Source organism: Agelaius phoeniceus, chromosome 30 (assembly GCF_051311805.1).
Source record: "Agelaius phoeniceus isolate bAgePho1 chromosome 30, bAgePho1.hap1, whole genome shotgun sequence".
NCBI classification, from domain to species: domain Eukaryota; kingdom Metazoa; phylum Chordata; class Aves; order Passeriformes; family Icteridae; genus Agelaius; species Agelaius phoeniceus.
In genome coordinates this window covers 2,733,371-2,756,565 of record NC_135294.1, presented here as the reverse complement: position 1 = coordinate 2,756,565, position 23,195 = coordinate 2,733,371, and the positions used below count along the sequence as shown (strand labels likewise).

The following is a 23,195-nucleotide window of genomic DNA, read 5'->3' as shown; positions in this document are numbered from 1 at the left end:
GTCCCCCCCCCGGTACCGGTGTCCCAGCCCGGCCCGCGGCTCCGGTGCCGGCGGATGGAGCTGGGCTGTGCCATGGCGGGCAGCGCCGCCGCCCCGCCGGGCCCCGGGCCCCCCGCCGCCGCCGGGGCCGGGCTGGCGGACAGCGAGGAGTACGAGAGCCTGCCCAGCGGCGTCGCGCTCGGCACGCACATGGTGGCCGGGGCCGTGGCGGGGATCATGGAGCACACGATCATGTACCCCGTGGACTCGGTCAAGGTACGCGGGGAACGCGGCGAGCGCCGGGGGAGCCGCGCACGGGGGGGGCGGGCGGTCCGGGATGGGCCGGGGGGACACGGCAGGGGCGGCCGAGGGATGCTGAGGGCAGCGGGACAGCAGCGAGGGGAGCGGGACAGCAGCGAGGGGAGCGGAGCGTTCGGGGGGACAGGGAGAGGGGAGAGTGCGAGCGGTTATTGGGGTGCAGGGAGAGGGAGTGTGACAGGCAGTTACTGGGGCGCAGGAACTCCTGGGATGCAAGGGAGGGGAGTGTGAGAGGTGTGCGAGGGGTTTTGGGGTGCAGGAACTTGTGGGGTGCAGGGAGAGGGAGTGCGAGGGGTTTTGGGGTTCCAGAAGTGCTGGGGGTGCAAGAGGGGAGCGTGCAAGCGGTTATTGGGGTCCAAGAACTTGTGGGGTGCAGGGAGAGGGGAGTGTTAGAGGTGTGTAAGCGTTATTGGGGTGCAGGGACTCCTGGGATGCAGGGAGAGGGAGTGTGAGGGGTGTGCAGGCAGTTATTGGGGTGCAGGGAGAGAGGAGTGTGAGAGGTGTGCAGGCAGTTATTGGGGTGCAGGCACTTGTGGGGTGCAAGGGAGGGGCAGTGTGAGAGGTGTGCGAGGGGTTTTGGGGGTGCAAGAACTTGTGAGGTGCAGGGAGAGGGAGTGTGAGGGGTTTTGGGGTGGCAGAAGTGCTGGGGGTGCAAGGGGGGAGTGTGCAAGCGTTATTGGGGTGCAGGAAAAAGGGAGTGTGAGAGGTGTGCGAGGGGTTTTGGGGGTCCAAGAACTTATGAGGTGCAGGGAGAGGGGTTTTGGGGTGGCAGAAGTGTTGGGGGTGCAAGGTTTCTTTGGGGTGCAAGATGGGAGTCTGCAAGCGTTATTGGGGTGCAGGAACTTCTGAGGTGCAAGGGAGGGGCAGTGTGAGAGGTGTGCAAGGGGTTTTGGGGTGTCAGGTTTCTTTGGGGTGCAGGAGTGGAGTGTGCAAGCAGTTATTGGGGTGCAAGGGGGGAGTGTAAGAGGTGTGCAAGGGGTTGTTGGGGTGCAAGGAGGGGAGAGAACAGAAGGGTGTGCCAGAGGTTTTGGGGTGCAAGAAGAGGGGAGGTGTAAAGGGTGAGCAAGGGGTTGTTGGGGTGCAAAGGGGAAGTGTGTAAGGAGTCTTTGGGGTGAAAGGAGTGCTGGGGGTTCAGGGGGTTGTTGGGGTCTAAGGGATGTGTAAGAGTTTTTGGGGTGCAAGGGAGGAAAATCTGCAAGAAATTGGGGTGCAAGGGGGGGAGAGCGGGGAGGGGATGTTGGGGTGCAGGAAAGGTGTAGGGGATGTGTAAGGGATCTTGGGGTGCAGACGGGTGAAGTGTCCATGGAATGTTGGGGTGCACATGAGGGAAAGTGTCCATGGAATGTTTGGGTTCACGTGTTGGGGGGAGGCGTCCATGGAATGTTGGGGTGCAGATGAGGGGGAGTGTCCATGGAATGCTGGGGTGCACATGAGGGGGAGTGTCCATGGAATGCTGGGGTGCACATGAGGGGGAGTGTCCATGGAATGCTGGGGTGCAGACGGGCAAAGTGTCCATGGAATGCTGGGGTGCACATGAGGGGGAGTGTCCATGGAATGTTGGGGTGCAGATGGGCGAAGTGTCCATGGAATGTTGGGGTGCAGATGGGTGAAGTGTCCATGGAATGTTGGGGTGCAGATGGGCAAAGTGTCCATGGAATGTTGGGGTGCAGATGGGCAAAGTGTCCATGGAATGTTGGGGTGCAGACGGGTGAAGTGTCCATGGAATGTTGGGGTGCAGATGGGTGAAGTGTCCATGGAATGTTGGGGTGCAGATGGGTGAAGTGTCCATGGAATGTTGGGGTGCAGATGGGTGAAGTGTCCATGGAATGCTGGGGTGCAGATGGGTGAAGTGTCCATGGAATGTTGGGGTGCAGACGAGCAGAGTGTCCATGGAATGTTGGGGTGCAAATGGGCAAAGTGTCCCTGGAATGCTGAGGTGCCCGAGGTTCCCGGGGTAGGGAAGGCGCCGGGCAGTCCCCGAGGTGTCACCCCCAAATCCCCGCTGGCTCTGGGGCTGTCCCGCAGCCCCGGGGGCTTTGCACAGCGCTGGTGCAGAGCTGACAGCCCCGGAGCTGCTCCCTGGAGCGGGAGACGCCAGCCCGGTGCCACCAGAGCCCCGCTGGCATCCCTGGCACTGGGATCAGGGCCTCCCTGGGAGCTTTTCCCTCCTGGAGCTTTGGGATCCCAGCTCAGGAACTGCGATCAGGGCCTCCCTGGGAGCTTTTCCCTCCTGGAGCTTTGGGATCCCAGCTCAGGAACTGCGATCAGGGCCTCCCTGGGAGCCTTTCCCTCCCGGAGCTTTGGGATCCCAGCTCAGGAACTGGGATCAGGGCCTCCCTGGGAGCCTTTTGCTCCCAGAGCTTTGGGATCCCAGCTCAGGAACTGGGATCAGGAGCTCCCTGGGAGCTTTTCCCTCCTGGAGCTTTGGGATCCCAGCTCAGGAACTGGGATCAGGGCCTCCCTGGGAGCTTTTCCCTCGCGGAGCTTTGGGATCCCAGCTCAGGAACTGGGATCAGGAGCTCCCTGGGAGCTTTTCCCTCCCGGAGCTTTGGGATCCCAGCTCAGGAACTGGGATCAGGGCCTCCCTGGGAGCTTTTCCCTCTCGGAGCTTTGGGATCCCAGCTCAGGAGGGAAGAGCGGCTGGGATGGGGCCACGCCGGGATGGGTGAGTGGCTTTGGTGGGGTCAGGGTGTTTGAGGAGGAGCTGCCCAGTGGATTTTGGAGCTGCTGATGCTCGAGCACACTCAGGGAAGGCTTCCCAGTGTCTGCAGAGTGTGGGAATCATCCTGAAGGATAATTCCTGGCTCTGCCCTGCCGCTTTGTTGCTGTGGGGCCTTCAAAAGAAGAGGGAAAGCCGGGAAAAGCCGAACTGCCTCGATGAATCATGAGATGTTGCAATCCCTTCTCCTTCTCATCCAGGGCTCCTGAAAGAGTAGAAAGGGCAGAGGAGAGGAAATGCTTTGGCTTTTGCAGCTCCTGCCAGTGTTGCAAGCACTCGGAGGGAATATTCCCGGTTTTCTTGCCCTGTTTCCCCTCTGGCTCTGTCCCTGCAGCACCGGCTCACAGACTGGGGATGTCCCCGTGCTGTGGGGTTGGTGCCCACCCTGAGCGTGGCACAGGCAGCTCAGGGGGTTGTGCCCGCTCCTGGCACGGCTCTGGGTGTTGTCCCTCCGCAGTTGTGCAGCTCTTTCCTCGGCGGGAGAGCCGAGCAGAAATGAAAGCGGGGCCGGTTTCCTGGAGGGGGAGGCGCTCTGCGGGAAAAGCTCCGGGAGCTGCGGCGGGGCCGGGCCGGGACCATCCCCAGTCCCCAGCCCGGGAGCGGGGAAATCCCTGGATTTCAACGCTGGAGCCCGGCCAGGCTCCCCTGTGTGCTGGGGCACAGCAAAACCCCGCAGGGATCTGCTCCGGCCCGGGCACTCACCCTGCTCCACCTGCCTGCTGTGGGCAAAGGGGACGGCTGACCCCAAAAAGGGAGATTTTCATCCCTAAAGAGGTTTTGTTTTCCTGTGGTGCTGTAATCCAGTAACAGCTCGGCTCTTTCGCTGTGTCGTGGCAGCTCTTTCACTTTATCCTGCAGAAAAGGAGCGAAGCTTTTCCTCCATGGCACTTCCTGGGGCACAGTTCCAGCCCTGGGCAGGTCGGGTTTTTCTGCAGGTGCGGAAGGAGCACCCGGGCAGCTCCGGCCCTGAGGTTCTCCTGTCTGCCTTCAGAGAGTCATTTCCTCCCAAAGAGAAACTGAAAATGTCGTAATTTGGGGAATTGTTTGCTGCAGACACTTGCACAACCCCTGAGGCTGATGGGCTCACAGAATCCCAGAATGGTTTGGGTGGGAAGGGACCTTAAAATCCCCCGGGGCCACCCCAGGGCAGGGCCACCTCCTGCTGTCCCCGGGTGCTCAGCCTGCTGCAGCTCCTCTGGGAATTCCATCCCTGTCCTCCCTCACAGGGAAGAATTCCTCCCCAATATCCAATTTCAATCTACACTCTTTTCCTCCCCATTATTTTCCAGTATTGAATAATAAATAATAATTTATTTATTTTTTACCCTTTGAGCTCCAGCCTCACCTGCACTTTCCCTCTGCCTCTCCCCCTCAGCTCTGGTTATTTGGACGCCCTGGGCTGGGTTTTTGCTGGTGCTGAGGGTGTTTTTCACACTTCTCAGGCTTGTTTTGTTTGTTTGTGCTGCAAGAACCAGCTGTGCTGGGAGCCCTGATCCATCCCCGAGTGACCTGGAGGGATCAGCGTGTCAGGGACTCCTGATGGCAGCAGCAAAGGAGCTCCTGGAGGGCTCCCCTGCAGCCTCCTCCTCCTGCCCTGATCTATTGGGTGATTTTACTGCTGGAGCTGGTTTCCCAAACAAAGGATGGGATTCCCTTGGGGGTGTGAGGAACAGTTTTGTTCCCCTTGGGGATGTGAGGAACAGTTTTGTTCCCCTTTAGGGGTGTGAGGAACAGTTTTGCTCCCTTAGAGATGTGAGGGACAGTTTTGCCCCCTTGGGGATGTGAGGAACAGTTTTGCTCTCTTAGGGATGTGAGGAACAGTTTTGCTCCCTTAGGGGTTTGAGGAGCAGTTTTGCCCCTTTAGGGGTGTGAGGGACAGTTTTGCTCCCTCGGGGATGTGAGGAACAGTTTTGCCCCTTTAGGGATGTGAGGGACAATTTTGTTCCCTTAGGGGTTTGAGGAACAGTTTTGTTCCCCTTGGGGATGTGAGGGACAATTTTGTTCCCCTAGGGATGTGAGGAACAGTTTTGCCCCCTTGGGGATGTGAGGGACAATTTTGCTCCCTTGGGGATGTGAGGAACAGTTTTGCTCCCTTAGGGGTGTCAGGAACAGTTTTGTTCCCCTTTAGTGATGTCAGGAACAGTTTTGCTCCCTTAGGGGTGTGAGGAACAGTTTTGTTCCCCTTGGGGCTTCATTAATTGCTGGGGGGAGAAACTGGAGCCGTGCAGAGCTGGCACCTCCCTTCTGGCAGAGGCTGCTGATGGCTCTGGGGACCAAAAAAATCCTTTTCCATGAAAACCTGGCCTGCCTTTGGAGCTGCCCTATGGTCACAAAGCTCCTGGAAGCCCAGCAGAACACCTGAGGGAGCAGAGCTGTGCATCCTTTGGAGATTCTGCATCCCCCCCGTTTCCAGCTGCTCCAGGAGGAGCAGTTCCTCATCTTCCAGCTGAGGGGGAGTTTGGGGATGTTGGGAATTCCTGGATAACCTGCTGGGCTGACCCTCTGCTCCCCTGCCATGGCTCTGCTGCTCATTTGGGGCTGTTCCAGCTGAACTGCCCCAAAACTGGGCTTCAGAGCTTAAGTCTGGCTTGAGCCTTGTCCTGCTCCAGCTGAATCCCCCAAAACTGGGGTTCAGAGCTTTAGCTTGACTTGTGCCTTGTCCTGTTCCAGCTGAACTCCCCCAAAATTGGGGTTCAGAGCCTGAGCCTGGCTCGTGCCTTGTCCTGTTCCAGCTGAATACCCCAAAATTGGGGTTCAGAGCTTTAGCTTGACTTGTCCTGCTCCTGCTGAACTCCCCCAAAATTGGGGTTCAGAGCCTGAGCCTGGCTCGTGCCTTGTCCTATTCCAGCTGAACTACCCAAAATTGGGGTTCAGAGCCTGAGCCTGGCTCGTGCCTTGCCCAGCTGGCAGGGTCTGCTGGATCCCTGCAGAAATGCTGCAGATTTCCTGCTAAGAGCATTTTGTGTTCCCTTTGTGCCCCTGTGTCACATGAACCCAGGAACAGCAGGTTGTGCTCAGAGAAAATCAATAAAGAAACCCCAAACAAAAGGCAGAAGAGGTCTGAGGGTGTTTGTAGGGTGGCAGACGAGGTCTCAGGGTGTTTGTAGGGTGGCAAATGAGGTCTGAGGGTGTTTGTAGGGTGGCAAACCAGTGACCCTCCTCCAGCATGTGCAAAACAGACCTGGAAAAAACAATTCTGGCTAAAAACCAGCCAGAAAACAGCACTGGAGGAGTGCTGGGGCTCTTCCCAACGTGGGGTTCAGAGCTTGAGCCTGGGTCATGCCTTGTCCTGCTCCAGCTGAACTCCCCCAAAATTGGGGTTCAGAGCTTTAGCTTGACTTGTCCTGTTCCAGCTGAACTCCCCCAAAATTGGGGTTCAGCTGGAAAAGCATTTTGTGTTCCCTTTGTGCCCCTGTGTCACACGAACCCAGGAAAAGCAGGTTGTGCTCAGAGAAAATAGAAATAAAGAAACCCCAAACAAGAGGCAAATGAGGTCTGAGGGTGTTTGTAGGGTGGCAGACGAGGTCTGAGGGTGTTTGTAGGGTGGCAGATGAGGTCTGAGGGTGTTTGTAGGGTGTCAAACGAGGTCTGAGGGTATTTGTAGGGTGGCAGACGAGGTCTGAGGGTGTTTGTAGGGTGGCAGACGAGGTCTGAGGGTGTTTGTAGGGTGGCAAATGAGGTCTCAGGGTGTTTGTAGGGTGTCAAACCAGTGACCCTCCTCCAGCATGTGCAAAACAGACCTGGAAAAACCAATTCAGGCTAAAACCCAGCCAGAAAACAGCACTGGGGCTCTTCCCAGCGTGCATCCAGCAGGACAGAGCTGTTCCCCAGGAGCAGGGAACTGCCTCAACCTGAGCCTGGCTCTTGTGCTGGTGGTTTTGGTTTTTTCCTGCCCAGGCTGCAGCCAGGACAAGCAGGGTGCCCTGCACTGCTGCCTTATGCAACGGGGATTAATTGGAGTAGGTGGAGAAGAATTTCTTGGCTGCTTATCAGGGGTGAGGCTCCAGGAGCTGCTTGGTGGCCTCAGATAGGTGAGAGCAGCTGGGGGCACTGCCCAGGCAGGGAAATCATCTCCTCCAGCCCTGATAACCTGCAGCTCCCTACCCACAGCTGCTCCGGCCTTGGGAGATCTGGATTTGGTCATTGCTTGGGCTCTTTGTGCTCCCAAATCCTCATTTTGGTCATTGCTTGGGCTGTTTGTGCTCCTAAATCCTGGATTTGGTCATTCCTTGGGCTGTTTGTGCTCCTAAATCCTGATTTTGGTCATTGCTTGGGCTCTTTGTGCTCCTAAATCCTGATTCTGGTCATTGCTTGGGCTGTTTGTCCTCCCAAATCCTGATTCTGGTCATTGCTTGGGCTGTTTGTGCTCCTAAATCCTGATTTTGGTTATTGCTTGGGCTGTTTGTGCTCCTAAATCTGGATTTGGTCATTGCTTGGGCTGTTTGTGCTCCTAAATCCTGATTCTGGTTATTGCTTGGGCTGTTTGTGCTCCCAAATCCTGGATTTGGTCATTGCTTGGGCTGTTTGTGCTCCTAAATCCTCATTTTGGTCATTGCTTGGGCTGTTTGTGCTCCTAAATCCTCATTTTGGTCATTGCTTGGGCTGTTTGTCCTCCCAAATCCTGATTCTGGTCATTGCTTGGGCTGTTTGTGCTCCCAAATCCTGATTTTGGTCATTGCTTGGGCTGTTTGTCCTGTTAAACCCAGGTTTTGGTTATTGTGATTTTAGTTCTATTCAATCCTGATTTTAGTTATTCCTTGGCCTGTTTGTCCTCCTAAATCCTGATTCTGGTTATTCCTTGGGCACTTTGTCCTCCTAAATCTGGATTTGTTTATTCCTTGGGCTGTTTTCCTGTTAAACCCAGGTTTTGGTTATTCCTTGTGCTTTTAGTTCTATTCAATCCTGATTTTAGTTATTCCTTGGGTAGTTTGTCCTCCTAAATCCTGATTTTGGTCATTGCTTGGGCTGTTGGTCCTCCTAAATCTGGATTTGATTATTCCTTGGGCTGTTTTTCCTGTTCAATCCAGGTTTTGGCTATTCCTTGGCCAACTTGTCCTGTTAAACCCAGGTTTTGGTTATTACTTGTGATTTTAGTTCTATTCAATCCTGATTTTGGTTATTCCTTTGGCAGTTTGTTCTCCTAAATCCTGATTTTGGTCATTGCTTGGGCTGTTTGTGCTCCTAAATCCTGATTCTGGTCATTGCTTGGGCTGTTTGTGCTCCTAAATCCTGATTTTGGCTATTGCTTGGGCTGTTTGTGCTCCTAAATCTGGATTTGGTTATTCCTTGGGCTGTTTTTCCTGTTCAATCCAGGTTTTGGTTATTCCTTGGGCAGTTTATCCTGTTAAACCCAGGTTTTGATTATTCCTTGTGCTTTTAGTTCTATTCAATCCTAATTTTAGTTATTCCTTGGGTAGTTTGTCCTCCTGAATCTGGATTTGGTTATTGCTTGGGCTGTTTGTGCTCCTAAACCCTGATTTTGGTTATTCCTTGGGCTGTTAGTCTTGTTAAACCCAGGTTTTGGTTATTCCTTGAGTAGTTTGTCCTCCTAAATCCTGATTTTGGCTATTCCTTGGGCTGTTGGTCCTGTTAAACCCAGGTTTTGGTTATTCCTTGAGTAGTTTGTCCTCCTAAATCCTGATTTTGGTTATTCCTTTGGCTGTTTGTTCTCCTAAATCTGGATTTGGTTATTCCTTTGGCTGTTTGTTCTCCTAAATCTGGATTTGGTTATTCCCTGAGCTGTTTGTCCTCCTAAACCCAGATTTTGGTTATTCCTTGGGCAGTTTGTCCTGTTGAATCAGGTTTTGCTTATTCCTTGGATTGTTTTTCTTGATTTTGGTTATTCTTTGGGTAGTTTTTCCTCTTGAATGCTGCTTTTGGCTGCTCCTTGGCTGTTAGTCCTGGTGAAGCTGGGTTTGGTTATTCCTTCGTCAGCTAGTCCTGGTTTTATCTGCTCCTTGGGCTGCTTGTCCTGTCAAATCCTGTTTTTGGTTATTCCTTAGGCTGTTAGTCCTGTTTCTGGTTATTGCTTGGGCAGTTAGTCCTGGTTTTATGGGTAGTTAGTCCTGGTTTTATCTCCTCCTTGGGCTGTTAGTCCTGTTTTCCCCAGGTTTTGGTTATTCCTTGGGCTGTTGGTCCTGTCAAATCCTGCTTTTGGTTATTCCTTAGGCTGTTAGTCCTGTTTCTGGTTATTGCTTGGGCAGTTAGTGCTGGTTTTATGGGCACTTAGTGCTGGTTTTATCTGTCCCTTGGGCTGTTAGTCCTGTTTTCCCCAGGTTTTGGTTATTCCTTGGGCTGTTTGTCCTCCTAAATCCTGTTTTTGGTTATTCCTTAGGCTGTTAGTCCTGTTTCTGGTTATTGCTTGGGCAGTTAGTGCTGGTTTTATGGGCAGTTAGTGCTGGTTTTATCTCCTCCTTGGGCTGCTAGTCCTGTTTTCCCCAGGTTTTGGTTATTCCTTGGGTTGTTGGTCCTGTTGAACCTGGGTTTTGGTTATTCATTGGACACTTAGTCCTGGTTTTATCTGTCCCTTGGGCTGTTAGTCCTGTTTTCCCCAGGTTTTGGTTATTCCTTGGGCTGTTGGTCCTGTCAAATCCTGTTTCTGGTTATTCCTTGGGCACTTAGTGCTGGTTTTATGGGCACTTAGTCCTGGTTTTATCTGTCCCTTGGGCTGTTAGTCCTGTTTCACCCACGAGTGAATGGTGGCTGATGCAAACTGCAGCCTCTGTGGGCTCCTCTGGGCTGTGGGTGAGTTTTGAACCCTTCAGAGCAGCTCAGATCCACAGAAATAAAAAGAAATCCTATTTATCCATCCTCCTGTGAGAGCTGTGCCCACCTTACATCCCTTTGCCACGAAAAGCTGCCCTGAACCTGACCAAGCTGCAGCAGCTGGGTGTCTGTAAATTGATTTTTCTGGGGTTTGGGTGGCCCTGACAGCTACAGGAGCTTCTGTTCCTTCATGGGAGCTGCAGGGGGGAAAGTGGAAAAAACTGAATTGTCAATAATGGATTACTTGGCTTTACTTCCCAAAACCACACTGGTCCTGTCCCCTGCTGCTGCCCTAAACTGGGATCAACTGGGATTTTCTCCAGGGCATCCTGAAATCCTGAGCAGCCCCCAAAGGATGGGAAGGAGCAGAGACCATGAGGGGTCACATGGAAAGCTGGATATAAAACCTGCTTTTAAATTCTGAGCTAAAATCCAGGCATTGCTGCATTGCTGGATATAAAACCTGCTTTTAAATTCTGAGCTAAAATCCAGGGCATTGCTGCATTGCTGGGTATAAAACCTGCTTTTAAATTCTGAGCTAAAATCCAGGGCATTGCTGGATATAAAACCTGCTTTTAAATTCTCAGCTAAAATCCAGGGCATTGCTGGATATAAAACCTGCTTTTAAATTCTCAGCTAAAATCCAATGCATTGCTGCATTGCTGGATATAAAACCTGCTTTTAAATTCTCAGCTAAAATCCAGGGCATTGCTGCATTGCTGGATATAAAACCTGCTTTTAAATTCTGAGCTAAAATCCAATGCATTGCTGCATTGCTGGATATAAAACCTGCTTTTAAATTCTGAGCTAAAATCCAATGCATTGCTGGATATAAAACCTGCTTTTAAATTCTCAGCTAAAATCCAGGGCATTGCTGCATTGCTGGATATAAAACCTGCTTTTAAATTCTCAGCTAAAATCCAATGCATTGCTGGATATAAAACCTGCTTTTAAATTCTGAGCTAATCCAGGGCATTGCTGCATTGCTGGATATAAAACCTGCTTTTAAATTCTCAGCTAAAATCCAGGGCATTGCTGCATTGCTGGATATAAAACCTGCTTTTAAATTCTCAGCTAAAATCCAGGGCATTGCTGCATTGCTGGATATAAAACCTGCTTTTAAATTCTGAGCTAAAATCCAGGGCATTGCTGCATTGCTGGATATAAAACCTGCTTTTAAATTCTCAGCTAAAATCCAGGGCATTGCTGCATTGCTGGATATAAAACCTGCTTTTAAATTCTGAGCTAAAATCCAGGGCATTGCTGCATTGCTGGATATAAAACCTGCTTTTAAATTCTCAGCTAAAATCCAATGCATTGCTGCATTGCTGGATATAAAACCTGCTTTAAAATTCTGAGCTAATCCAGGGCATTGCTGCATTGCTGGATATAAAACCTGCTTTTAAATTCTGAGCTAAAATCCAGGCATTGCTGCATTGCTGGATATAAAACCTGCTTTTAAATTCTGAGCTAAAATCCAGGGCATTGCTGCATTGCTGGATATAAAACCTGCTTTTAAATTCTCAGCTAAAATCCAGGGCATTGCTGCATTGCTGGATATAAAACCTGCTTTTAAATTCTCAGCTAAAATCCAGGGCATTGCTGCCCTCCCTGGGGGATTTTCCTGAGTTTTTGGGTTTGTTTGGAGCTCCCAGGCAATGTGGAACAGGAGCTTTGCACAACCTGCCCAATTCCCTGGTGGAGGGTGGTGCCTTTCATGAGCTGAAATTCCAGCCAAATTTTTCAGGTTTTTAAAGTGTGTTTATTACAAATTCCATCATTTGGTTGGCCTAGACTTGAGTAAACCCAGCTTGGTTTTGTTGTTTTGGGTGAAAGTCCTGACCCGAGCTCTGGTTCTTCCTTGGGCTGTGGAAGGGTTTGGGGGCTCCAAGGTTCAAACCTTAAAGGTTTTTATAGGTAATTAATGAAGGGCTTGATGAGCTGAAGGGTTCCTGCTGAGGATGGAATCCTCCTGCAGCTCTGCAGCCTCTCCCTGCAAAAGCAGAATTCCAGAATTTGCTGAACGCCCCTTGCCCAGGGCTGAGGCCTTCCCAGTGCTGCTGTTTTGGGGCTGCTCCAAGGCCCTGCTGTCGGTGCCATGGGCTGGAATTGCAGAATCCTGGAATTCTGAGGCTGGAAAAGCTTTCCAAGGCCATCCTGTGGCCCATCCCCACCCTGTCCCCAGCCCAGGGCAGTTCCAAGGAGGGCGAGCTGGGCAAACTGGGAACAGGCAGGAATTCCCTGAGAAGGAGAAAATGCAGAGGCAACAAAACCAAGCTGGGTTTACTCAAGTCTAGGCCAACCAAATGATGGAATTTGGAGTAAATACACTTGAAAAACCTTAAAAAATGTGGCTGGAATTTCAGGCCTTCCTTGGCCACCCCCAGGGCTGTGGCTCCATGGCCTGTGTCAGTTTTTAACCTTTTCCACAGGGAGGATCTGTGGGCATTTTGCTGCTCAGGATTTCCAGCGATGGCTGTGGAGGTTTGAGGTTTTTACCCGGTGCTGATCGGGGTCCTGGGACCCCTCAATGTTGTCATTGTCACCTGCAGGCCTTGGAGCCCTGGAAAGAGCTCCAGGGAATTTTCCTGAGGGAATGTTGTGTAATGAAGTGGTGGCAGTGAACTTTGGAGCAGGTTTGGGTGCCAGGAGCAGGTTTGGGTGCCAGGAGCTCAGCTGGCTCCAAATCTGTGCTAGAAAAAAGCCCTGAGGCACAGAAATGCAGCTGGAATTCCCTGCCAGGCCCTTGGGGGAGAAAACCACTGGGAGCTGAGGGGAAAACTGGGACAAGGAACCTCCCAGAGCCTCTGGGGGACACTGGCTCTGCATTTTCTCCTTTTCAGGGAATTGCTGCCTATTCCCAGTTTTCCCAGCTTGCCCTTCTAGGAACTGTCCCAAGCTGCTGGGCAGCTGCAGGAGGGACAAGCTGGGGCAGAGTCAGGGTGTTGAAAGCAGAGAAAATTACAGCCTTGCCTGGGTTTCTTCAGGCAGCCTTGGGAGCAGCCTCATTGCTTGGGATTGCCATGGATAAAGCAGAGCAGAGGCTGCACTTCCCTCCAGGAGCAGCCTGGCTGTCACAGCCTGGCTTGAGCCTCGTCCTATTGCAGCTGAACTCCCCCAAAATTGGGGTTCAGAGCTTGAGCCTGGCTTGTGCCTTCTCTGTTCCAGCTGAACTCCCCCAAAATTGGGGTTCAGAGCTTGGGCCTGGCTTGTGCCTTCTCTGTTCCAGCTGAACTCCCCCAAAACGGGGGTTCAGAGCTTGAGCCTGGCTTGTGCCTTCTCTATTCCAGCTGAACTCCCCCAGAATTGGGGTTCAGAGCTTGGGCCTGGCTTGAGCCTCGTCCTATTCCAGCTGAACTCCCCCAAAACGGGGGTTCAGAGCTTGGGCCTGGCTTGAGCCTCGTCCTATTCCAGCTGAACTCCCCCAAAACGGGGGTTCAGAGCTTGGGCCTGGCTTGTGCCTTCTCTATTCCAGCTGAACTCCCCCAAAATTGAGGCTCAGAGCTTGGGCCTGGCTTGTGCCTTCTCTGTTCCAGCTGAACTCCCCCAAAATTGAGGCTCAGAGCTTGGGCCTGGCTTGTGCCTTCTCTATTCCAGCTGAACTCCCCCAAAATGGGGGTTCAGAGCTTGAGCCTGGCTTGTGCCTTCTCTATTCCAGCTGAACTCCCCCAAAATTGAGGCTCAGAGCTTGGGCCTGGCTTGAGCCTCATCCTATTGCAGCTGAACTCCCCCAAAACTGAGGTTCAGAGCTTGGGCCTGGCTTGTGCCTTCTCTATTGCAGCTGAACTCCCCCAAAACGGGGGTTCAGAGCTTGTTCATCCCCTTGGGTGGAGTGTGGGCTCCACCCAGCAGGATAAATAAAACATCAGAATAAGTAAGGGACATCAGGGCCAAAGTGACCCCTCAGGATCTCAGGATCCTGGTGGCTCTGAACCCTGGGGTTTGTTGTTGCATGGGATGGGTAACTGGGGGGTCCCAGTGCTGGGGTAGCAGTTGTGGGGTTCTCTGGGTTGGGATTGAAGGCACTTGAGACTCTGGTTCATGTTTGGACTCAAATGTTTATTATTTCTTATCAGTAAAGCAGTCTCACTGCTGTGAGTGGGGCAGCTTTTCATTGGAGGGCACAAAATGGATAATAATCTCTTGTTCCAAGGTCTTTCAAGATTAAACTATCCAATTAAGAGCTGACACCTGGATTATTTCCCCTTTTAACCCAATAACTGATCCCAAAGAGCTGCAATGGGGACTTTTCTGCCCAATTACAAAATGCCACCCAAACCCATGGAGGAGAAGAGGGAAGAAGCAGCATGAATGTCACAGACATATTTTATGAGAAACTTTTTTGCCAAGATCTTTTCTCTTGAGAAGCTGAGAGGCCTTAGAAATGAAATGTAACCAATGGTTATCTGCTGCTGTGGAATGCAACAGGGGCATCTGGGATTGGGCTCATGTGGTTGTTTCTGATTAATGGCCAATCACAGTCAGCTGGCTTGGACTCTGGTCAGTCACAAGGTTTTCCTTTGATTTCCTTTCCTTTGATTTCCTTTCCTTTGATTTCCTTTCCTTTGATTTCCTTTCCTTTGATTTCCTTTCCTTTGATTTCCTTTCCTTTGATTTCCTTTGATTTCCTTTCCTTTCCTTTCCTTTCCTTTCCTTTCCTTTCCTTTCCTTTCCTTTCCTTTCCTTTCCTTTCCTTTCCTTTCCTTTCCTTTCCTTTCCTTTCCTTTCCTTTCCTTTCCTTTCCTTTCCTTTCCTTTCCTTTCCTTTCCTTTCCCCCTTTCCTTTCCCCCTTTCCTTTCCCCTTTCCTTTCCTTTCCCCTTTCCTTTCCCCTTTCCTTTCCCCTTTCCTTTCCCCTTTCCTTTCCCCTTTCCTTTCCCCTTTCCTTTCCCCTTTCCTTTCCCCTTTCCTTTCCCCTTTCCTTTCCCCTTTCCTTTCCCCTTTCCTTTCCCCCTTCCCTTTCCCCCTTTCCTCTCCCCTTTCCTTTTTTCTTCCTTTCTGGTGAAATCTTTTCTTCTATTCTTTTAGTATACTTTCAATATATCATTTTCTTTTAATATACTATATATATCATAAAATAATAAATCAGCCTTCTGAAACATGGAGTCAAGATTCTCATCTCTCACCTCGTCCTGGGACCCCTGTGAACCCCAAGAACAAACCCAGGACTGGACCCTGTGCCCCCCATCTTGCTTCCATCCACAACACACTAAAAACCCCAAACCCTCCATTCCTCACCCACCTACACTCCTCTAGAATCTGTTCCACACTTTTGTGGGTTCCAGTCCAGGAACTTTCTCCAGGAATGAGGGCCAAAGCCAGAGCTGCCCGGGGGTCAGGGCAGCCCAGAGGCATTGCCTGGTTTGCAGGGGTACCCAGGGGCCGTCCCTGCTGTGCTTTGTTGCAGACACGGATGCAGAGCCTGCAGCCAGACCCCAAGGCCCAGTACCGGGGCGTGTACGAGGCCCTCAGGAGGATGGTGCTGACCGAGGGCTTCTGGAGGCCCCTGCGTGGGATCGATGTCACCATGCTGGGGGCGGGCCCTGCCCACGCCTTGTACTTCGCCTGCTACGAGAAGATGAAAAAGGCTCTGAGCGACGTTTTCCAGCCAGGAGGAAACAGCCACTTGGCCAATGGTATTTTTGGGGTTTGCCCTAAAAACAAAAACCATTTGTGGTTATCAACCTATTCCTTGCTTCTCACTCAGCATAAATTCTAAACTCCCCATCTAAATTCTTTTTTAATCTCAAATTTTTCCAGTACAAATCATTGATTTAGAGGGGGAAACAACCACTTTGCCAATGGTATTTTTGGGGTTTGCCCTAAAAAAAAACCCCCATTTGTAGTTATCAACCTATTCCTTGCTTGCTTCTCACTCAGCCTAGTGCCCCTCCCCATCTAAATTCTTATTTAATCTCAAAATTTTCCAGCACAAATCATTGATTTAGAGGAGGAAACAGCCAATTTGCCAATGGTATTTTTGGGGTTTGCCCTAAAAAAAACCCATTTGTGGTTATCAATCTATTCCTTGCTTCTCATTCAGCCTAGTGCCCCTCCCCATCTAAATTCTTATTTAATCTCAAATTTTTCCAGCACAAATCATTGATTTAGAGGAGGAAACAGCCAATTTGCCAATGGTATTTTTGGGGTTTACCCTAAAAAAACCCCCATATTTGTGGTTATCAACCTATTCCTTGCTTCTCACTCAGCCTCATGCCTCTCCCCATCTAAATTCTTATTTAATCTCAAATTTTTCCAGCACAAATCATCGATTTAGTGGAGGAAGCAGCCACTTGGCCAATGGTATTTTTGGGGTTTGCCCTAAAAAACCCCCCTATTTGTGGTTATCAATCTATTCCTTGCTTCTCATTCAGCCTAGTGTCCCTCCCCATCTAAATTCTTATTTTATTTCAAATTTTTCCAGCACAAATCATGGATTTAGAGGAGGAAACAGCCACTTGGCCAGTGGTGTTTTTGGGGTTTGCCCTAAAAAAAAAACCCCATTTGTGGTTATCAACCTATTCCTTGCTTCTCATTTACCCTAGTACCCCTCCCCATCTAAATTCTTATTTAATCTCAAATTTTCAAGCACAAATTATCAAAATACCATTGGCCACTTGGCCAGTGGTATTTTTGGGGTTTGCCCTAAAAACAAAAACCATTTGTGGTTATCAACCTATTCCTTGCTTATCAACCTATTCCTTGCTTCTCATTCAGCCTGGTGCCCCTCCCCATCTAAATTCTTATTTAATCTCAAAATTTTCAGCACAAATGATTAATTTAGAGGAGGAAACAGCCACTTTGCCCATGGTATTTTTGGGGTTCGCCCTAAAAAAAAAAAAAACCCCATTTGTGGTTATCAACCTATTCCTTGCTTGCTTCTCACTCAGCATAGTGCCTGTCCCTCCCCATCTAAATTCCTATTTAATCTCAAATTTTCAAGCACAAATTATCAAAATACCATTGGCCACTTGGCCAGTGGTATTTTGGGGGTTTGCCCTAAAAAAAACTCTATTTGTGGTTATCAACCTATTCCTTGCTTATCAACCTATTCCTTGCTTGCTTCTCACTCAGCCTAGTGCCCCTCCCCATCTAAATTCTTATTTAATCTCAAATTTTCCAGTACAAATCATTGATTTAGAGGGGGAAACAACCACTTTGCCAATGGTATTTTTGGGGTTTGCCCTAAAAAAAACCCCCTATTTGTAGTTATCAACCTATTCCTTGCTTGCTTCTCACTCAGCCTAGTGCCCCTCCCCATCTAAATTCTTATTTAATCTCAAAATTTTCCAGCACAAATCATTGATTTAGAGGAGGAAACAGCGAATTTGCCAATGGTATTTTTGGGGTTTGCCCTAAAAAAACCCCATTTGTGGTTATCAATCTATTCCTTGCTTCTCATTCAGCCTAGTACCTCTCCCAATCTAAATTCTTATTTAATCTCAAATTTTTCCAGCACAAATGATCAATTTAGAGGAGGAAACAGCCACTTGGCCAATGGTATTTTTGGAGTTTGCCCTAAAAAAAAAACCCATTTGTGGTTATCAACCTATTCCTTGCTTGCTTCTCACTCAGCATAGTGCCCCTCCTGATCTAAATTCTTATTTAATCTCAAATTTTTCCAGCACAAATCATTGATTTAGTGGGCAAAAGGTGTTCAGGTACAGCTGTGCTGTTCCTGTATTGCCATGGAATCCCTAAAGTTGGGAAAGATCTCGAGGATCGAGTCCCACCTTTGAAGGTGTCACCCACAGGGGTGATCTTGTGTTGAAGGCATCACCTCAGCCTCTGGAGGTTTGAATTCAGGTGTCCCTGGGAGCACAGAGTGCTCTCCATCCTCTGTGTGCTTTAATTTTTAGCAGGAATATTTCACTTTTAAAGCCAGCAGAAAGCCTGGAATTGAGGAGTCAGGGCTTTTCCAGAGGGTTTGTGCTGGAGATTCCCATGGTTTTGCTGGGATGTGCCATGGGGTCACTGAACTCAGGGAAGGGAATAAAATCCCTTCTCCTCACTGCTCTTTGCTGGGAACACATTCCTATGCTTGCCTTTCAAGTAGCTACAGGCCTGAGGTGCCAGCAGGAAAATCAGAGCTGTGGATTCACCAAATGACCAAAAGTGATTTGGGCCAGAGGGAATTGGAGGTGGGAGCCAACATCAAAGGGAAGGAGTGGCTGCAGTTATCCCAGAGCGGAGCAGGGATGGGTCAGGGCTGGCTGGGTTTGGCACGGCCTGGGCACCGGAGCCCAGGCTGAGTAAAGGGATGAAAATCCCTAATTAGGGACGTGCTGAGGGCAGGGTAAACATTGCTCACGGCTGGCTCAGGCGCCGCCGGTGTCTGGGTGGATGGAGCCTGGGAATTGTTGTGGGAAGAGCAAAGGTGGGGGCTGGCAGAGCATCCAGGGCTCTCTCAGGATGGGGATCCTGCCCTGGGAATCTGTGCTTGGCCCTGGCGCTGGGACCGGGCTGCTGCCTCAGCATGGGTGGGATCCCCAGGGATGGAGCTCCCCAGGGATGGATCACCAGGGATGGAGCTCCCCAATGGATGGATCCCCATGGATGGATCCCCATGGATGGAGCTCCCCAATGGATGGGGTCCCCATGGATGGAGCTCCCCAATGGATGGATCCCCATGGATGGATTTACCATGGATGGAGCTCCCCAATGGGTGGATTCCCCATAGATAGGAACCCCTCCCCGCCATGGATGGGATCCACCTTGGATGGGGTCCCCATGGATGAAGCCCCCCTGGATGGATTGTCCCATGGATGGGATCCCTATGGATGGAGCTCCCCAATGGATGGATCCCCATGGATGGAGCTCCCCAATGGATGGATCCCCATGGATGGAGCTCCCCCATGGTTGGATTCCCCATGGATGGATCCCCATGGATGGAGCCCCCCCATGGTGGGATCCCCCATGGATGAAGCCCCCCTGCATGGGATCTCCATGGATGGATTCCTATATTTGGGATCCCCCTGGATAGATTCCCATGAATGGGATCTCCGTGGTTGGATCCCCCTGGATGGATCCCCCTGGATGGCAGCGATCCCTTTTGAGCCAGGATTTGTTTTCTCAGGGCTGCTCTTCCTTGCAGGCATTGCTGGGAGCGTGGCCACGCTGCTGCACGACGCCGTGATGAACCCTGCTGAAGGTAACCCTGGCATTCTGGCAGTGCTGCTCCCTCGGGACGCCCCGGGCCCTCAGTGCCTGCCCAGTGAATCCAGGCACGGATCCCTCCTGGCCCTTGTCCCTTGGCAGGAGCAGGAAGGAATCCAGGGCTGCCCCGGGCTGGGAGACCTCCAAACCCACCAGCCCCAGGGACCTCATTCCTCTGTCCTGGGGAGGAGAGGGAGAGCAGCCAGGAGGGATTTATTGTCCCTGGTCTTTGTGGTGCACTGGGACTTTGCAGGGGAGGTGTCCCCTTTACTGTCACCACTCTGCTGCTCCCTGGGGCAGTGGCTCCGCTGTTCCTGAAGCTTTGGACTAACCAAGCTGAGCTCAGGGTGTTGGATGAGCACAGAGGGACTCTGAGATTCCTGGGGAGTGGAGTGGCAGGAGAAGGCCTCAGGAAAATGAGGATTGACAGGAAAATGCAGCTCAAGTGACAATGCTGCCACCTGCCAGCTCCTCAGTGTCACTGGGCTGTGCTCCTGAGTGGGCCCACAGTTGGGAATCTCTGGAGGAGAAGCCTCCAGTGTATCAAATCCTGTTAATCACACCTTGATTAAATCAGTTCCATTAATTGGCCTCGTTAGTCAGAGGAAGGCACTGCAGCCAGTGAGGCTGGAGGGGGTGTGTGGCACCCTGGGCATGCTCAGGTGGGACTTCACCCTCTGCCCTCATCACTGCTGGGTGCTTGTGCATCCTGAGCAGCCTGGCTGAGGGCTCAGTCATTAACCCTGAGGAGAGGGGTTCATTAGAACCGGTGGGTCATTAATTAACCCTGAGGAGAGGGGTTCATTAGAACTGGTGAGTCATTAATTAACCCTGAGGAGAGGGGTTCATTAGAACTAGTAGGTCATTAATTAACCCTGAGGAGTTCATTAGGACTAAAGGGTCATTAATTATCTGTGAGGAGAGGGGTTCATTAGAACTAAAGGGTCATTAATTATCTGTGAGGAGAGGGGTTCATTAGAACTAAAGGGTCATTAATTAACCATGAGGAGAGGGGATCATTAGGAAGTGAGCTCTGAGCTGTCCCCTCACTGTGCTGAGCTCTGGGGGCACTGGGCAGCTCGGGGGGATCAGTTTGGGTGGGAAAGGGGAGCTTGGGGCTGTGCCTAGGGTCACTCTGGGGGCTGTGCCAGCCAGGCCTGACCCCAGCTGGGCAGTGTCCCTGTCCTGAGCTCTGGGGGCACTGAGCAGTTCGGGGCTGTCAGTTTGGGCAGGGAAGGGGAGCTCGGGGAGATCAGTTTGATCAGGGAGATCAGTTTGGGTGGGGAAGGGGAGTTTAGGGCTGTGCCAGGCAGGCCCGGCCCCTCAGCTGGGCAGTGTCCCTGTCCCCAGTTCTGGGGGCATTGGGCAGCTCAGGGCTGTGCCTGGGGTCACTCTGGGGGCTCTGCCAGGCCTGACCCCAGCTGAGCAGTGACCCTGTCCCCATTCTTGTCCTGAGCTCTGGGGGCACTGGGCAGCTTGGAGGGTTTGGTTTGGGTGGGGAAGGGGAGCTCAGGGCTGTGCCTGGGGTCACTCTGGGGGCTCTGCCAGGCAGGCCTGACCCCAGCTGAGCAGTGTCCCTGTCCTGAGCTCTGGGGGCACTGGGCAGCTCAGGGACTTTGGTTTGGGTGGGTCGGGGAACTCAGGGCTGTGCCAGCCAGGCCTGCCCCCAGCTGAGCAGTGTCCCTGTCCCCATTCTTGTCCTGAGCTCTGGGGGCACTGGGCAGCTTGGTTTGGGTGGGGAAGGGGAGCTCAGGGCTGTGCCTGGGGTCACTCTGGGGACTGTGCCAGCCAGGCCTGACACTTCAGCTGAGCAGTGTCCCTGTCCTGAGCTCTGGGGGCACTGAGGGGGGCTTGGTTTGGGTGGGGAAGGGTCACTCTGGGGGCTGTGCCAGCCCCAGCTCCGTCCCTGTCCTGAGCTCTGGGGGCACTGGGCAGCTCAGGGGGATCAGTTTGGGTGGGGAAGGGTCACTCTGGGGGCTCTGCCAGGCAGGCCTGACCCCAGCTGAGCAGTGTCCCTGTCCTGAGCTCTGGGGGCACTGGGCAGCTCGGGGGGATCAGTCTGGGCAGGGAAGGGGAGGCTATGGCAGTGCCAGGCAGGCTTGGCCCCAGCTGAGCAGTGTCCCTGTCCCCCCGTGTCCCCGAGCAGTGGTGAAGCAGCGCCTGCAGATGTTCAACTCCCCGTACACGTCGGTGCTGGGCTGCGTGCGGACGGTGCACAGGACCGAGGGCTTGGGAGCCTTCTACCGCAGCTACACCACGCAGCTGACCATGAACGTGCCCTTCCAGGCCATCCACTTCATCACCTACGAGCTGATGCAGGAGCACCTGAACCCCCACCGCCAGTACCACCCCCAGTCCCACATCGTGGCCGGCGCCGTGGCCGGGGCCGTGGCCGCCGCCGCCACCACGCCCCTGGACGTGTGCAAGACGCTGCTCAACACGCAGGAGAACACGGCCCTGAGCTCCCTCAAGATCAGGGGGCACCTGTCGGGCATGGCCAACGCCTTCAGCACCGTGTACCAGCTGGGAGGGCTCCCCGGCTTCTTCAAGGGCGTCCAGGCCAGGGTCATTTACCAGATGCCCTCCACGGCCATCGCCTGGTCCGTGTACGAGTTCTTCAAGTACTTCCTCACCAAGCGCGCGCTGGAGAAAAAAACATAAAAACCTCCTGGGAAAAGGGAGTGGGAGCCTCCCTGGGGCTCCTCCCGGGCAGCCCCGCTGGAATTCTGCTGGATTCACATTTCCACATCCCTTGGTGCTCAGTCACTGAGTGCCCCCGGGGGTTCTGGGGATCCCTGGTCACTGAGTGTGTCCCCCTGTCACTGAGTGTCCCTGGGGATCCCTGGTCGCTGAGTGTGTCCCCCTGTCACTGAGTGTCCCTGGGGATCCCTGGTCGCTGAGTGTGTCCCTGGTCACTGAGTGACCCTGGGAATCCCTGGTCACTGAGTGTGTCCCTGTCACTGAGTGTCCCCAGGGATCCCTGGTCACTGAGTGTGTGTCCCCCTGTCACTGAGGGGTTCTGGGAATCCCTGGTCACTGAGTGTGTCCCTGTCACTGAGTGTCCCCAGGGATCCCTGGTCACTGAGTGTGTGTCCCCCTGTCACTGAGTGTCCCCAGGAATCCCTGGTCACTGAGTGTGTGTCCCCCTGTCACTGAGTGTCCCCAGGAATCCCTGGTCACTGACTGTGTCCCTGTCACTGAGGAGTTCTGGGAATTCCTGGTCACTGAGTGTGTCCCTGTCACTGAGTGTCCCTGGGGATCCCTGGTCACAAATGTGTCCCTGGGGATTCCCATGGTGTTTCCCAGGGATTTCTGTGGTGCTCAGGGATTCCTGGTCACTCAGTGTCCCCTTGTCACCAAGTGTCTCTGGGGATTCCTGGTCACTCAGTGTCCTCCAGGATCCCCAATCACTGAGTGGCCACAGGGATTCTTGGTCACTGGGTGTCCCTGGGGAGTCCCATAATGTTCCCCCAGGGTCCCAAGTCACTGGGTGTCCCCATGGATTCATGTGGTGCTTGGTCACTGTCCCTGGGGATTCACGGTCACTCAGTGTCCCCCAGGGATTGCCATGGTGATCCCCCAGGGATTCCTGTGGTGCTCCTCAGGGATTTCTGCTCACTCAGTGCCCCCTGTCACCAAGTGTCCCCAGGGATTCCCAGGTCACTCAGTGCCCTCCAGAATTCCAAGCCACTGAGTGTCCCTGGGGATTCCCAGTCACTCAGTGTCCCCAGGGATTCCCGGTCACTCAGTGTCCCTGGGGATCCCTGCTCACACAGTGTCCCCTCCTGTCACTGGGTGTCCCCAGGGATTCCCGGTCACTCAGTGTCCCTGGGGACCCCTGCTCACACAGAGTCCCCCTGTCACTGTGTGTCACCAGGGATTCCCAAATCACTCGGCATCCCCAGGGATTCCCGGTCACTGGGTGTCCCTGGTGATCCCTGCTCACTCAGTGTCCCCTGGGATTCCTGGTCACTGAGTGCCCCTTTCCCTCCCTTAAACAACAACAAAAAAAAAGAGTTTATACAGACTTTGATATTAATATATATCTATTTAATAACTTTATTTTGAAGCAGTGAAATCTCAAGCTTCTCTTTTTCTGGAAATAGGATGGAAGATGGAGTTTACTCCTTGCTGAAGGTTTAGGTTGCCCAACCTAAGCCGTTTTTTTTTTTTTATTTTATTTTTTTATTTTTACAGCAGAGAAACAAAAATGTCCTGGCACAGAAGTTAATTTTATATAAATATAAAATAGCTGGATAA

At 52.2% G+C, this 23,195-nt stretch overlaps 1 protein-coding gene across 3 annotated transcripts; it reads left to right on the top strand.

The window, feature by feature from the left end:
* Nucleotides 1-23,195, top strand: SLC25A37 (solute carrier family 25 member 37). 3 transcript variants are annotated; one of them, XM_054650741.2, is made up of 4 exons: nucleotides 1-255; nucleotides 15,187-15,415; nucleotides 18,874-18,930; nucleotides 21,222-23,195. In XM_054650741.2, the coding sequence occupies exons 1-4, from the start codon at nucleotides 55-57 to the stop codon at nucleotides 21,806-21,808; spliced, it is 1,074 nt and encodes a 357-aa protein (XP_054506716.2). In that variant the 5' UTR covers nucleotides 1-54; the 3' UTR covers nucleotides 21,809-23,195. The 3 variants fall into 3 exon arrangements, with proteins under 3 accessions (XP_054506716.2, XP_054506714.1, XP_077047768.1); XM_054650739.2 differs by having other exon boundaries at nucleotides 3-255; nucleotides 21,082-21,659; XM_077191653.1 differs by lacking the exons at nucleotides 1-255; nucleotides 15,187-15,415 and adding an exon at nucleotides 17,099-17,279 and having other exon boundaries at nucleotides 21,082-21,659.